The sequence below is a fragment of the Biomphalaria glabrata genome, chromosome 3 (assembly GCF_947242115.1).
Source record: "Biomphalaria glabrata chromosome 3, xgBioGlab47.1, whole genome shotgun sequence".
Classification (NCBI taxonomy): domain Eukaryota; kingdom Metazoa; phylum Mollusca; class Gastropoda; family Planorbidae; genus Biomphalaria; species Biomphalaria glabrata.
In genome coordinates, this window is record NC_074713.1 from 81,402 (window position 1) to 95,198 (window position 13,797).

General features: G+C 34.5%; 1 protein-coding gene across 18 annotated transcripts in view; it reads right to left on the bottom strand.

The window, feature by feature from the left end:
• Positions 1–2,022: 2,022 nt before the first annotated feature.
• Positions 2,023–13,797, bottom strand: part of LOC106070553 (dynein axonemal heavy chain 6-like) — a 136,922-nt gene continuing 125,147 nt past the window's right edge. For 10 of the 18 annotated variants that reach the window (XM_056022901.1, XM_056022908.1, XM_056022906.1 and 7 more), the window contains 9 exons: positions 13,448–13,594; positions 12,785–12,930; positions 11,574–11,660; positions 10,283–10,375; positions 8,665–8,818; positions 7,081–7,244; positions 6,362–6,474; positions 4,424–4,533; positions 2,023–2,187 (listed from right to left, as the gene is read on the bottom strand). In XM_056022901.1, coding sequence (XP_055878876.1) covers positions 2,084–2,187; positions 4,424–4,533; positions 6,362–6,474; positions 7,081–7,244; positions 8,665–8,818; positions 10,283–10,375; positions 11,574–11,660; positions 12,785–12,930; positions 13,448–13,594 — 1,118 coding nt within the window. In that variant the 3' untranslated portion in view covers positions 2,023–2,083. Of the gene's footprint in view, positions 2,188–4,423; positions 4,534–6,361; positions 6,475–7,080; positions 7,245–8,664; positions 8,819–10,282; positions 10,376–11,573; positions 11,661–12,784; positions 12,962–13,447; positions 13,595–13,797 lie in introns of those variants that run through there. The other 8 variants (XM_056022911.1, XM_056022916.1, XM_056022907.1 and 5 more) reach the window with 8 other exon arrangements.

Below are 13,797 nucleotides of genomic sequence, written 5' to 3' on the forward strand. Positions count from 1 at the left end.
CTAGCATATGGAACAAGTAATGTGCTTTACTCTGCTGTCTTTCTGAGTATTTTATTATGTTTTGTTTTCAGACAAGATAATTTTTATCGACCCAATCAAATGAAAATTGTTTGTCTAGAACTGACCACCTCAAGTAACTACTGTAACCATAGGCTAATAATATAGATGCAAATACGAATAAGATTCACACACGGAACACATACATACTTACAACCAGCGCTCTATAAGTTAGACTTCTATGTACTTCTCGATTACGACAGATGACCTTTCGTGTCCCTTTTTTTTTTTTTTAACATTTTTATCATCACTGACATAGACTTTGCAGTGGAATAACACAATGGTAATAACCTTATATAGAACACTAAGGCTTTTTACATACGAATGACAAAACAGTTCATAACGATACAGTACACACACACACACACACGCTGACCTATTGTATGACTGCAGCTGGATGAGTCAACCTTGCCTGGTATTGGTAATGTAGCATTAATTTTTATTTTGGTCGCATGGACATATGGTCATTTTATTAGGATCAAGCTTCACTCCCACCTATATTATTTTCGAGCTCTGCCAAGCGCATTAAATTAGATCCATTGATTTCTATTTCCAAAAGACTTTTAGGCTAAAATGTCTGTAAAAGCTAAGAAACTTTTAAAAGGTAGAATTAATTGAAAAAAATTATTTTGGGTAAGGATGATTTTGGTAACAGGAATTTCTATTGGCACAGATAAAGGCAAACAATTGAAGACAAGACCTCACTAAATGTAGCAGGCCTATATATAGCTGGATAGTCCATAAATTAATCAAATTAAATTAACCATTTAAAAAATGTTCCACTTAATAAACAAACATGCTCAAGCCAACATATGTGAAACACAAACATATATATATGCAATAAATAATATATCACATTTATTATTGTGCATAGTGTGAGCTATGAAACTACGGATGGCTGCCTGGTCGTGGGATATTGTCTAGTGATATGTGGTCTCGAAAATCTCGGGTTCAAACCTTTCCTGGCATCCCGTGGGAGTTTTGTTAATCCTCAATATAAAAATTAGGAAAGGTAAGATTTTTAACTGGAACCATGATACACCTTCTTTTATGCAAAGACCGGAGGCCAAGCCGGGACACTCCATATTTCTATTATATTTATAGTATACCAGCCTTTAAATACAATAAGTTATCAATTCAAGTCTCTCTACAGTATCCTGTTCACCAAGGCTAACGAGCCCCATCTGCCTGAAGCTTACTAGTTTGTGCGGTCTATAATAATATTATCAGAGAGTCGACTTCTGTGTCATCTTCTTCAAGTTGAATATAAATAGATATAAATATTTATTTATTATACTTTAAATGACCAGAGTACAATAAATATTTATACTTTAAATGACCAGTACTCATTGCGCTATACATTTAGTATCACACCCATAATTCTTGCACAGTTGATTTTCTACAGCTGGGGGCATGGTATTATACCCCACTAAGAACCAAACCAACTTCCACCGGACTCAAATATATGAGCCACACATGAATTAGACTGGTTGTCAAAGGCTATTTGAGATATATGCCATTAGGAAGCAGATATAGGTAGTGGATTGCTTATATCCATTACCACTTCCAACAATTACAACTTTGCGGACCTTGAGAATAATTTATTGCTTAACTATGCAATGTGATTCTGACTGAATGAGAGTGGATTTGAATGCCTGGATCATGTAATTTCAACTGTATAGAAACATAGTATTATTTTCTTTCATGTGTCAAGAGAAGCTCAATGTATAAAAATTGTATTTTATTATGACTAAATAGAAATTTTTATAAAGAATTTTTTACTTCATTTTTATAGTGGTAAAAAATATAATTATCTTCAAGTAGTTAAAGACTTTATTTTAGTGATATGAACACAACATGTTCTAGATAGTCATCAGAGAAAAAAGTTGCTCACTAACATATCTAACATTGTGTGAGCCTACAAACAAACAAACAGGAGAACAAAGACAAAGTAATAACTAGAGAACCATTTGTAATGGACATTGTTTTTATTGTTCAATGCTTTACAACTTATCTGTAAGCAAAATTAATCAGAAATTTGACATAAGAGTGCTGCACCTTTGGCTATCCAGTAATCTTGTGTGTTGCTTGAAGGAAGGTGGACAGTTACAACAAAGTTAGTAGAATGTCCTGCCAAAGAAACAAGGAAAGCAAAGTCAAAACAGTGGAGTACAAATATTTGGATGGCTGCCTGGTCGTGCGGTTTGTGTGCTGGACCGTCGTTCGGATTTATCGATGGTTGAGGGTTCAAATCCTGCCCGCTCCCATCCCCCGTCATCCTGCGGGAGGTTTGGACTAGGAAGTAAACTATCTTTAACTCTGAAGGAACATCCGAAACATGTCAAACATTTTAAACAAAACATTTTTTTTTTATTTATAGATCATACTATACACCTAGGGTGCAGCAGCTAAAAAAAAACTTTTATTTTTAATTTTCTCTAAAAATGTGAATATAATAGACCAGGGCAGAGGCTCCTAACATCATTGCATAAAGAATATTACTGCCTGTTATTATAAAACTACATCTATAGGGTTATTAAATCAAAGCCTGAAGCTATGGTCTTGGTTAGGAGATCTTGTCATCCACAAAGAAGCCCCTCACCTGGCAGCTGCTAGTTCCAAAGGAATGACAAAAAAAAAAGATATATAAAATTATAACGACTCTATCCAGGATTTCTGCCAACACAACATAACCAACTCAGGCTCCAAAAAATAATGTAACACTTTAATGTCTAATAAATACACAGCCAATACTGAATACTGAACAATAAATGTACTGCAGTCTAAACTCTGTACAGCTGTACCAAACTCTACAGGCCTTTCCACCTCATCCTGGATTTAACTGTTTCCTATTGCCTTCACAATGAATCGTGAGACCCTCAATCATGAATCATCTAGATTGACACCTTTGTTCTTTATATAGGGTTCTCAAAGACCTTCTAGAAAGTGATTGATGATCATAAGACTATCATCATGAATTACATATATATAGTATTCAGAATACAGATCATTCCTGAAGTGTCATCCCTCATCACAGTAGACCACTCACTGAGTTCTGGCCTGTGCTATCAGTGTCAGCTGATTGCACACACAATTACCCCTACATGAATCAATAATAACAATATTCTAAAACACAAAAACACCCCTAGATGTCTATTCAACACACAGAGACTGAAGTAAAATAGGTCTGCATTAGAGATTTGCTATTGACTGATGCTTGCACCCTGAATGCCTCAAATGAAGCAGATCTTATCCCTGTACACATTTTGGCTTCACAAACACAGTAGGCATGTAACCAGAAATACTATGACCATAAACTGCCTGATGTCAGGTCATTGATGGACAGGTTGAGCAGTATGCACTTTGGATTGTCATCAACCTAGTCCTGAGTTCAAAGCCTGCCAGCTGGACATCATGTAGGAGGAATGAGCTAAGAGGTAACAATCTCCATTTCTAAAGGAACATCCAAAATGTAGAAAACAAAGAGTCAACATGCAATAATGTGTCCAGTTGGGGAGCACTGTAACAATATATGCTAATATAGATGATTAAACAAACTTTTTGTTACACATGCTAGTGCAGCATTTGGTAGACTTCAAGAACAAGGAGGGCCAAGGCGAGGACTCAGCATCAACAAAGCTGAAAGTCCACAGTTCTTCCCTCACTTTTATAAGCCATGGTCTCTATAGTCTTGACACATTCAATAGCTGAACTCTTTTTTGATCTGTGCCTCCTAAGAAAAATTTCACATGTAATAGTAAGATCCTATACATCTCAAATAAACAGTGTCCATACTTTAAAAAAAAAAGTCCAAACTCTGCTGGGCTGGGTATGTAGTAGGCATGATTTTAGTCAATTTCCTAAATGAATTTTTGAATGAATAGCTGTGCAAATGAGGATGTTCTCAACACAGAAATGATTGAGACATTCAGGAATCCTCTTCATATTCACAGAAAGACTAATTGTACTAGCTACAGAAAGACTAATTGTACTAGCTACAGAAAGACTAATTGTACTAGCTACAGAAAGACTAATTGTACTAGCTACAGAAAGACTAATTGTACTAGCTACAGAAACGATTGAACACAAAAATCTATCTTGATATTTAACCAATCTTGTTATGAACAGGAAAAAATGTTGTATATCTATATACAGAGTAAATCAGTGAGAGATGTACAAAGAAGAAACAAGTGAGAGCTAGATCTTAAAATAAACAAGTTAGGTCTTGCAGAAAATAAACCTGTGAGAGCTGTAGCAAGACTTAACCAGACATGCCCATGAAAGCTATGGTAGGAGTTAACAAAAGATAGAAAGTGTTTTGTGAGAACATTGATCCCAGCTGTAAAGAAATTTGTTAACTTGTTACCTGTAGTGGAAAGTGTGCCAGCTCTTGCAGCAGTTTTGTAGAGTGGCGCTGGATAGAGAGATAAATCTGGTTCATAGTCTAGGCGAGGATCCATGTGCATGACAGGCAAACTGGATATCATTTAGAAACAAAGAATTAAAGATGACTCAATTTGTATAGAAATAATGAAAGCAGTAATTTCTTTTTTTCTGATTTGTTCCCCTCAATATGACTATCAAAACAGAAAGTTGTTTCTTTTTTTTTATATTATGGTCAATTGATGGAGGTCATAAATAGTCCTACATGTTTCAAACTGCATAGTTCTTTTTAAACTTTTATTAAGGTTAGCTTGAGGCCAGTGTCTTATGAATAAAAGCACAGATCTGAGCAACATTTTTTAGAACTATTCTACTTGGGTCTGTGTCGCTGGTTCAGATTTTCATCTTCCAGGGAATGCATTTCTAAATTACATTGTCCTATGTAGTTGAGTTAATTTTTTTTTTTCTTCAGGCTGAATTTTTTGTAGTGTGTATAAGAGTCATGTTCACATAAATTGTGATGAGACTAGGACACTCTTGGTTTCATTTCTGTCATCACTTTCTCTAAGTCTAACAATATTTGTTTGCATTATTTTGGATCTTCCATTTAGGATCTTCCATTTTGTCAGTCATTTTTTTTATAGTTAAAACATGTATTCAAACTTGCTTTTTGAACTTCATCGAGCACTGAGAGATGACTTCACTTCAGTCAGTAGAAGACACAAATTCTATTCAGTCAGTAGAAGACAGACGACTTCTAATCAGTCAGTAGAAGACAGATGACTTCTATTCAGTCAGTAGAAGACAGATGACTTCTATTCAGTCAGTAAAAGTTAGATGGCTTCTATTCAGTCAGTAGAAGTTAGATGGCTTCTATTCAGTCAGTAGAAGTTAGATGGCTTCTATTTAGTCAGTAGAAGACAGATGACTTCTATTCAGTCAGTAAAAGTTAGATGGCTTTATTCAGTCAGTAGAAGTTAGATGGCTTCTATTCAGTCAGTAGAAGTAAGATGGCTTCTATTCAGTCAGTAGAAAACAGATGGCTTCTATTCAGTCAGTAAAAGCTAGATGGCTTCTATTCAGTCAGTAGAAGTAAGTTGACTTCTATTCAGTCAGTAGAAGTAAGTTGACTTCTATTCAGTCAGTAGAAAACAGATGGCTTCTATTCAGTCAGTAAAAGCTAGATGGCTTCTATTCAGTCAGTAGAAAACAGATGGCTTCTATTCAGTCAGTAAAAGCTAGATGGCTTCTATTCAGTCAGTAGAAGTAAGTTGACTTCTATTCAGTCAGTAGAAAACAGATGGCTTCTATTCAGTCAGTAGAAGTTAGATGGCTTCTATTCAGTCAGTAGAAGTTAGATGGCTTCTATTCAGTCAGTAAAAGACAGATGGCTCCTATTCAGTCAGTAGAAGTAAGTTGACTTCTATTCAGTCAGTAGAAGACAGATGGCTTGTATTCAGTCGGTAGAAGTTAGATGGCTTCTATTCAGTCAGTAGAAGTTAGATGGCTTGTATTCAGTCAGTAGAAGACAGATGGCTTCTATTCAGTCAGTAGAAGACAGATGACTTCTATTCAGTCAGTAGAAGACAGATGACTTCTATTCAGTCAGTAGAAGACAGATGGCTTCTATTCAGACAGTAGAAAGGAGGAAAGAGTTACAGTTAAATATTGAATACAATGAAAAAGTAGATATTAATTAAAATACATTTTGTTTGTTATATCCATTACAAGACACACACTGCAATACATGTCAAGTTTGTGGCTTTACAGGCTATTAGTTTGCCCCATGTTGTACTTAAGAATATTTAAGTATTGGTTCATTTTGCTAGATGATATGTAGCTGAATGAAAGTTGTATACAATATTAATAAGATCGTGTTGCAAACATTAATGCCAATGTGGCCTTTTTTATGAGCTCTTACTTTGCCTGCATCTGGCCTTTCAATTGGTCACCAACAGTCATGTGATCCCAGTCCCAGGCAAAACCATCCATATAGAGTCCATGTACAAGCACTCCATCATCAGGAACATCCAACTGAAAGTAGATAGGATTGAAATATAAGTTTACTAGATATGCTGTTGTTTTTTTTTTAAATTAAACATGTTTGGGAAGCATTTAAGTAAAGTAAAAGTTTCCCCCTTTCCGACCATGTTTTCTACACGGGCAGACGATGTTAAGGTCATCTGTTTCTAAGCCAACGGTTAACGAGCAGGGTGTTATGTGGCCAGCACAACAACCAACGGCCTTTACTTTCCCCAGAGTTGGGTGTACCCAGGGGCGCCCTAAAAATCCTGAAATTCAAGATCCCAGCCTTCACTGACATTCGAACTCTGGCCCTCAGGTTCGGATGCCAAGCCCTTAACCATTTGACCACCACACCCCCTGGGAAGCATTTAGGTTCCTCATTATGTTATGATAAAATTAAAATCTGACAGAGGACGAGAAGGAGAAAACCACAAGTTTAATTAAATTTCTCTAATTTTTTTTTAAATTCCTATATTTCCATATTAAGTCTGATCATTTGTTAGTGTTTTTAATTTTGAAGTTCTATATTTTGATTTCGTAAACTGATTTAACCATTGTTTTAAAAATAAATATTGATTTATTAGAGAAATAATTTGATTTTAACTAAGAGTTTACATTTTGATCCATAGGTATTGTTTCGCCCTTTTTAACTGTACGCAACTGCTCCATAACTAGTGCTTCTTCTCTAGAATATGGCAGGAGAATGAACTTGAATGAGAGATGATCAATAGGCTGGTTGTACTTTCTAGCAAAATTTTGAAGAGTTCCAGTCAAGAAACCTGTAAATAAATAGAAGATATAGTCTTCAATAAGTTTTAGTTTTTTTTTTTACTGCTTGCCAACTAAGTACAAGTGGAATCTTTTACACATTTTTTCTTCCACTTCCCATTCTTAAACCAAATTGAAAATGAGCACAATTATTGATTGTTGATGACAACACATGAATCAATCACAAAATTAAGCAAATAGTTAAAATGTTTGTTTTACATGTTTCGGATGTTCCTTCAGAGTTGAAGATAGTTTACTTCCTAGTCCAAACCTCCCGCAGGACGACGGGGGATGGGAGCGGGCAGGATTTGAACCCTCGACCATCGATAAATCCGAACGACAGTCCAGCGCGCAAACCGCACGACCAGGCAGTTAATTACCAGACAGCAGGCTTATTGTGAACAAGACAGCAGTAGGTCTGTTACAAAGGCAGAAGGATACATAATTTGAGATCTAAAGGAAATCTACAGAGGACAGACATAGACTACTGAAAGAGAACCTAAACGGATCACAGCAATGTCTACAACAATTATGTCTGCATTGGGTGTGGCAAAATATGTAGGATCACAGCAATGTCTACAACAATTATGTCTGCATTGGGTGTGGCAAAATATGTAGGTCACAGCTAGGACAGCCTAGCCGAGTGAAATGCTGCACTCCCCCTTGAGACTCAAATACATGCCTTCTCATTATTAGTCCTAAATGTACTAAGCAAAGTGAGATAAGCCTTGTGTAGAGAATAAGGTGACACATTTTTTTTAAGACTGTAAAACCTTCTATTTTTTTATCAGTACTTGAACAGCTCAGTGACTAGTACATTAGCCTTCCATCCTAGATACTTGAGACCTCCATTTCAAATACAGAATCAAGCAACTTTCTTAGTTTAAAAAAAAAAAAATTGGTTTTGAAAGGGCAGCACCAAAACTTTATCCCAGATTCAACCCCTTCCCCAACAGAAACTTATTGGACCATAGTGCACTGAGCAAGCTATTAGCATTAAAGTGGCAATAAACAAAAACAACTAATTAAAGTATTTCCAATTACACAAGTTTATTATTATTAGTCTAGCTCTGTTAAAAATTAATTAGATTATTGATTCAAAATAAATAATGCTATTAGTTTTTTAAAAGTACTTTTTATATTTCACTTGTTCCTGACATGGTTTTGACACTTTAGTTTTAACAGCAATCACCTGCAGTTGCCTTAAATCAATGTGATCATAAATGGGAAGATCAAAACTCATCCTTTAATATAAGGCAATAAAGTCATACCCAATCATATTATGTTACAACTTAAAAATAATACTCCAAAAAGACAGTAATTTATTTTCAAACACATTTTCATGACGTTTATAGGACACATAAAACTTTGTAAAAAGATAGTGTAAGTATCTGACATTTAGATCTACAACTTCCCAACAAAATTACAAACCTTGTGGAAAGAAGAAGCCAGACAACCAAAAAGACTTAGGAGGTCCATTATTGATCCAATTGTCAATAAAACAACACCTCATTATCAGGTCTTTAACCCAAGATGCTAAAGACTTTAACGAAGGATAAGCGTTTCTGGCCCATAATTCTGGGACCTGAAAATGAGTATCAAAATGTGTATCAAATATACTAAAGTGCTTCTAAACATATCGTTAAAACTATTTGATTATTATTGTTACATAAAACACATTAGTGATTTGGAAAACTCTGGATTAGTTTAAACCATTAGTAAGCACAGTGGATTTAAGATATTCCATAATTTATTTTCATTGAAGTTCTAATAATTTATTTTCATTGAAGTTCTATTTTTCTTTTTTGTTATAATATGTGAGATGTGTGGCTGAGTAACAAGAATTCTGTGGCAACCCATTGAGAGGAGGGGAGGGGGGGGGGGGGGCTGAGTTTTATTCCAAACTTGACCAGACTTGTGTTTGCTGAGTGCCTGAAGGCAACCCATTGTCTCCCCCTGATCCACAAAAGGAATTGGACTATAATTCAAGAAGCTTGCTATAAAGCAAGAAACTTGTGCTTTACAAACAGAAAGAAATATCCCTGACCAAATTAAAAATCTATTGAAATTGAGTAAGTCATATAATTTACACAACAATGATTTTGTTAGAAAAAACATAATGAATGGAAAGTTGATCCATACATGTGTCAGGCTGTATTTTAAAGCCTTGCCTTATCTGTCCTGGCCCCCTGACACAGTTACTCAATTATGTCAAACAAGAAACACCACTACAACTTGACTTGATGAATGTTTAATCTTATGATACATTGAATGAAGAGTGAGGACTAGAAACTCAAAATACCTAAATAAATGAAAAGCTACCAGTATCTTGGAATTCCCATATTGACATAATAAAGAAATCAAACAAAAGACTATAGTTTATCATAAATGTTTGCAAATCAGACAGTAATATCACAACAAAATTCTATTTCACCTTAAACCAATATGCAAAATTGCATCTTAATTTGGGGGATCCTTCAACATGTGATAGATAAAGAATCTAAAAGATGTCATATAGAGCTATGAGGCATATCACAAATGGATACTTACATTAAACTAAATTAGCACCTTAGGATATCACTAAACATTTAGAGGAATTCCAAGACAAAACACTAGAAAACAAAGTAGTAGTAATACCTAAAACACTAAATTGTAGCTTGCAAGTACAATAACATTACCTAATATAATAAATACTCAGAGACACAAGGCTAAAGACACATTTCTTATTCCATATGCTAGAACAAATTAATATAAATAATCTTTCTTTCCAAGAACAATTTGAGAAATGAAAAGGGTTGCTTGAATCAGCAAGGAAAAGAAAAACAATGAGTTAAAAGAATTTTAATGCTCTGTTTCACATGAGCCACTGGGTAACAGGATGAATTCAGGTTGGACATTATTATCTTCTTTTTGAACTAAATTTGTGTAAGAGAAGCTGACTTTAAGTTAAAGCTTCCAATGAAATGTGTGAAGTTTTTCGGGAAAAATAAAACTAAAATTTAACAGATAGATCTACCTTCATTCTAAATGTAAACAATAAATTACTTACATGGTTATTTAAAAAAGCATTGTATACATTCTCCAATTCCTCACTCATCACTACGAAACCTTTGATTGCTTTTTTCAGTTGTTCTAATGATGTCTAGAGGAGTAAAAATAAATTTAAAAAAACTTGACCAAATTATCTCTTAAAATGAAGCGCTGACTTACTATCATTTCACCATTATCACAAGAATTCCAACAGTTATTGCTGGGTATTTTCTATTCTGGTATCCATTGAATAACAGTTTTTTTGCTGTTGTTGTTGAGCTTTGTAAGTGCTGTTCTGAGGTTTTTAATACAAGAGGAATCAGAGTTTTGCAAGCTTTGGAGGGTTGTTTTCGCATCAGTTAGAAAGACAATCTGACTGTGTGGGGCACTTGGATGATTTGCTAGCATGGAAGCAGCTAGTGCTAGTGCTTCCCTTTCTGCTCTGTGACTGTCAGAGAACTCTCCAGTTGCAATGGATTTTTCTAGTTTTCCTCCATCTTTCCATTCGATGAGTATTCCAGCTCCTCCATTTGTGGTGGCTTTATGGGATGAGCCGTCCCTGTAAACTCTGATCCACTGATTGCTAGGATAATTGGTTTGTAGAAAACAGTTCACTATTTCCTTGAGCTCTGTTGGTCTGTAGTCAGATTTTCTTTTTATGTTTTCAATATGGTCCCTTATAGTAGGAAGAGGGCTTTCGTCCCAGGGTGGAGATTCATTATAGTGTATCGAGGATTCCAGAGTAATTTTTTCAAGTTGTTGAATGCATTGAAAGCCTAAAAAATTGAATGGAGCTACCAACTTGCTTTTACAAGAAACGGACAGTTAAGAATTTTTCATTTCACTACATGAGATATTGAGGGCGCTGTGGCTGAGTGGTTAAGTGCTTGGATTAGTGATTTTTAGGACGCCCCTGAGTCCACAAAATTCTAATTTTAATTTAATTCAAATTTTAATTCTAATCCTCCAAATTCTGACTTTAGTTGGGGAAAGAAAAGGCGGTAGGTCATTGTGCTGGCCACATGATACCCTGCTCGTTAACCTTGGCCAGCAAAATAGATGACCTTGACATCATCTGCCATAAAGATTGCAAAGTCTGAAAGGGGAACTTATTCTGTGTCAATATCATTTCTGTGTCAATATCATATCATAAGCAATCTTCATGTAATTCGCCTCGTGAACTATTAAATAAATCTAGACTTCAGATTTCGTTTATATTAAACCTTTTATAATAACAGTAAGGTCTTTGTATACAATAATATAAAACATACTCATTAATTATTCTATATTTAAATCTTATTAACATGTACCTTGATTATTATAAGCAGTTTATTGAATCTTTCAGTTTCTTGCATCAATACTATGGTTAAAGAGTTTATGCGACCTTTGGCGTCAGGCTAGTGGATAAAGAAACAATATTTCGCAATCAATTTGTCAATTACTACTAAGCGTATCTAATATTATTGAAAAAACAACAACATGGTTTTTGATATTTTAAAAAATATTGTATGCACTATTGTGTTGTTTTTCTTTAAATAAGAAGCTTTTAATAATGTAGTAGTTTTCACATTCAGCATTCTATTATGTTAGGTATTATTGCATGCTAAGAGAGCATTCTATTATGTTAGGTATTATTGCATGCTAAGAGAGCAATCTATTATGTTAGGTATTATTGCAAGTCAAGAGAGCATTCTATTATGTTAGGTATTATTGCATGCCAAGAGAGCATTCTATTTTGTTAGGTATTATTGCATGCTAAGAGAGCAATCTATTATGTTAGGTATTATTGCATGCCAAGAGAGCATTCTATTATGTTAGGTATTATTGCATGCCAAGAGAGCATTCTATTATGTTAGGTATTATTGCATGCTAAGAGAGCAATCTATTATGTTAGGTATTATTGCAAGTCAAGAGAGCATTCTATTATGTTAGGTATTATTGCATGCCAAGAGAGCATTCTATTTTGTTAGGTATTATTGCATGCTAAGAGAGCAATCTATTATGTTAGGTATTATTGCAAGTCAAGAGAGCATTCTATTATGTTAGGTATTATTGCATGCCAAGAGAGCATTCTATTTTGTTAGGTATTATTGCATGCTAAGAGAGCATTCTATTATGTTAGGTATTATTGCATGCTAAGAGAGCAATCTACTGTTAGGTATTATTGCATGCTAAGAGAGCAATCTACTGTTAGGTATTATTGCATGCCAAGAGAGCAATCTATTATGTTAGGTATTGCATGATAAAAACTAAGACACTACTATATAAAGCTAGACACTAAAGCATCACAAGAACTAAAAGACTATCATGTAATACTAGGAACTATGGAATGATAGGATCACTAACAATATTAGAAACAGAAAGGCTTACTAAGAATTAAAAGGATGGCCTAGGATAAAGGAATATGGAAATCCATTGTTGGTGGCCCATACTTCAATAGGGGTGATGGACTGTAAGTAAAGTAAGTACATAGAATTAAAAACTACCATTTTTACTTGGAACTAATAATATTAGTACGTACTGTAAACATATTGGGATTCGCTCTTTCAATATCCAGTTTGTCAATCAATCGATCCAGGACAGCCTCAGCAAGTTCATAAGTAATATCATCATTAGACATCCCACCATCAGCTGCTACGATTCTCGGTTGAACATCAAGTATTGTAGCTAGATAAAAATTTGTTTTACTCCTTTAGTTCTGCATGAACAAAAATTTTTGTCTTAAATTCCAAACATCTCACCCTTTTTTTGTTGATTTATTTGAATAAGAAGAATCAATTGATTTATTAGTGCTGCTAACAAAATAGTAGGCTCAAGGTAATAGGTGAGCAAAACAGATATATAAAGCAAGAGTTTCGAACTGGTTTGAATGTTCTTCTTGAACATAATCAAATGTGGTTCTCCTGAGATCAACAAAAAGTAAGTTCTAAATGACCCTGTATCTTTTTAGGGAGAAAAGTGGCAAAGGAGTCTCTCCATAGAGCATAAGACTCACTGATGGCTACAATGTTGTAAGCCATAATAAAGCAGTGTAAAAAAAGATTATATGCCAATTTATTATATGACAATGAATCATATTCTTAACTAAAGTATTTCAAAACAAAACCAGTGTAAGTGTACATAGCAGTCAATTGCGACTGTTTTTGTTTCTATACAACCATTACCAAAACAAACACAGACTTACCAAGTAAAGCATTGGTTTCATTCAACTGAAAGGCTATGTTTGCATTCTCATGGAGCCCAAAGATTTCTGGCTCATCTATAAGTGGTAGAGATTCAATGTAAGCCTTGACAGTAGCCAATGTCTTGACAAGAGGTGGATAGTAAATACCTTCAAAAATAGATTAAATTTAAAAAATTACCTTCCATGGCCCATTGTATTTAATACAAAACAACATAACTTTTTTTTTTCAAAGACATTATTTCTTATGAGGCTGATGACTTTTTGTAAGCAATTACTTTGCTATTAATTACTAATGAATACTACATTTTAAACAAAAGAACAATTCCCTCTCCCCCATACCTGAAATAAAT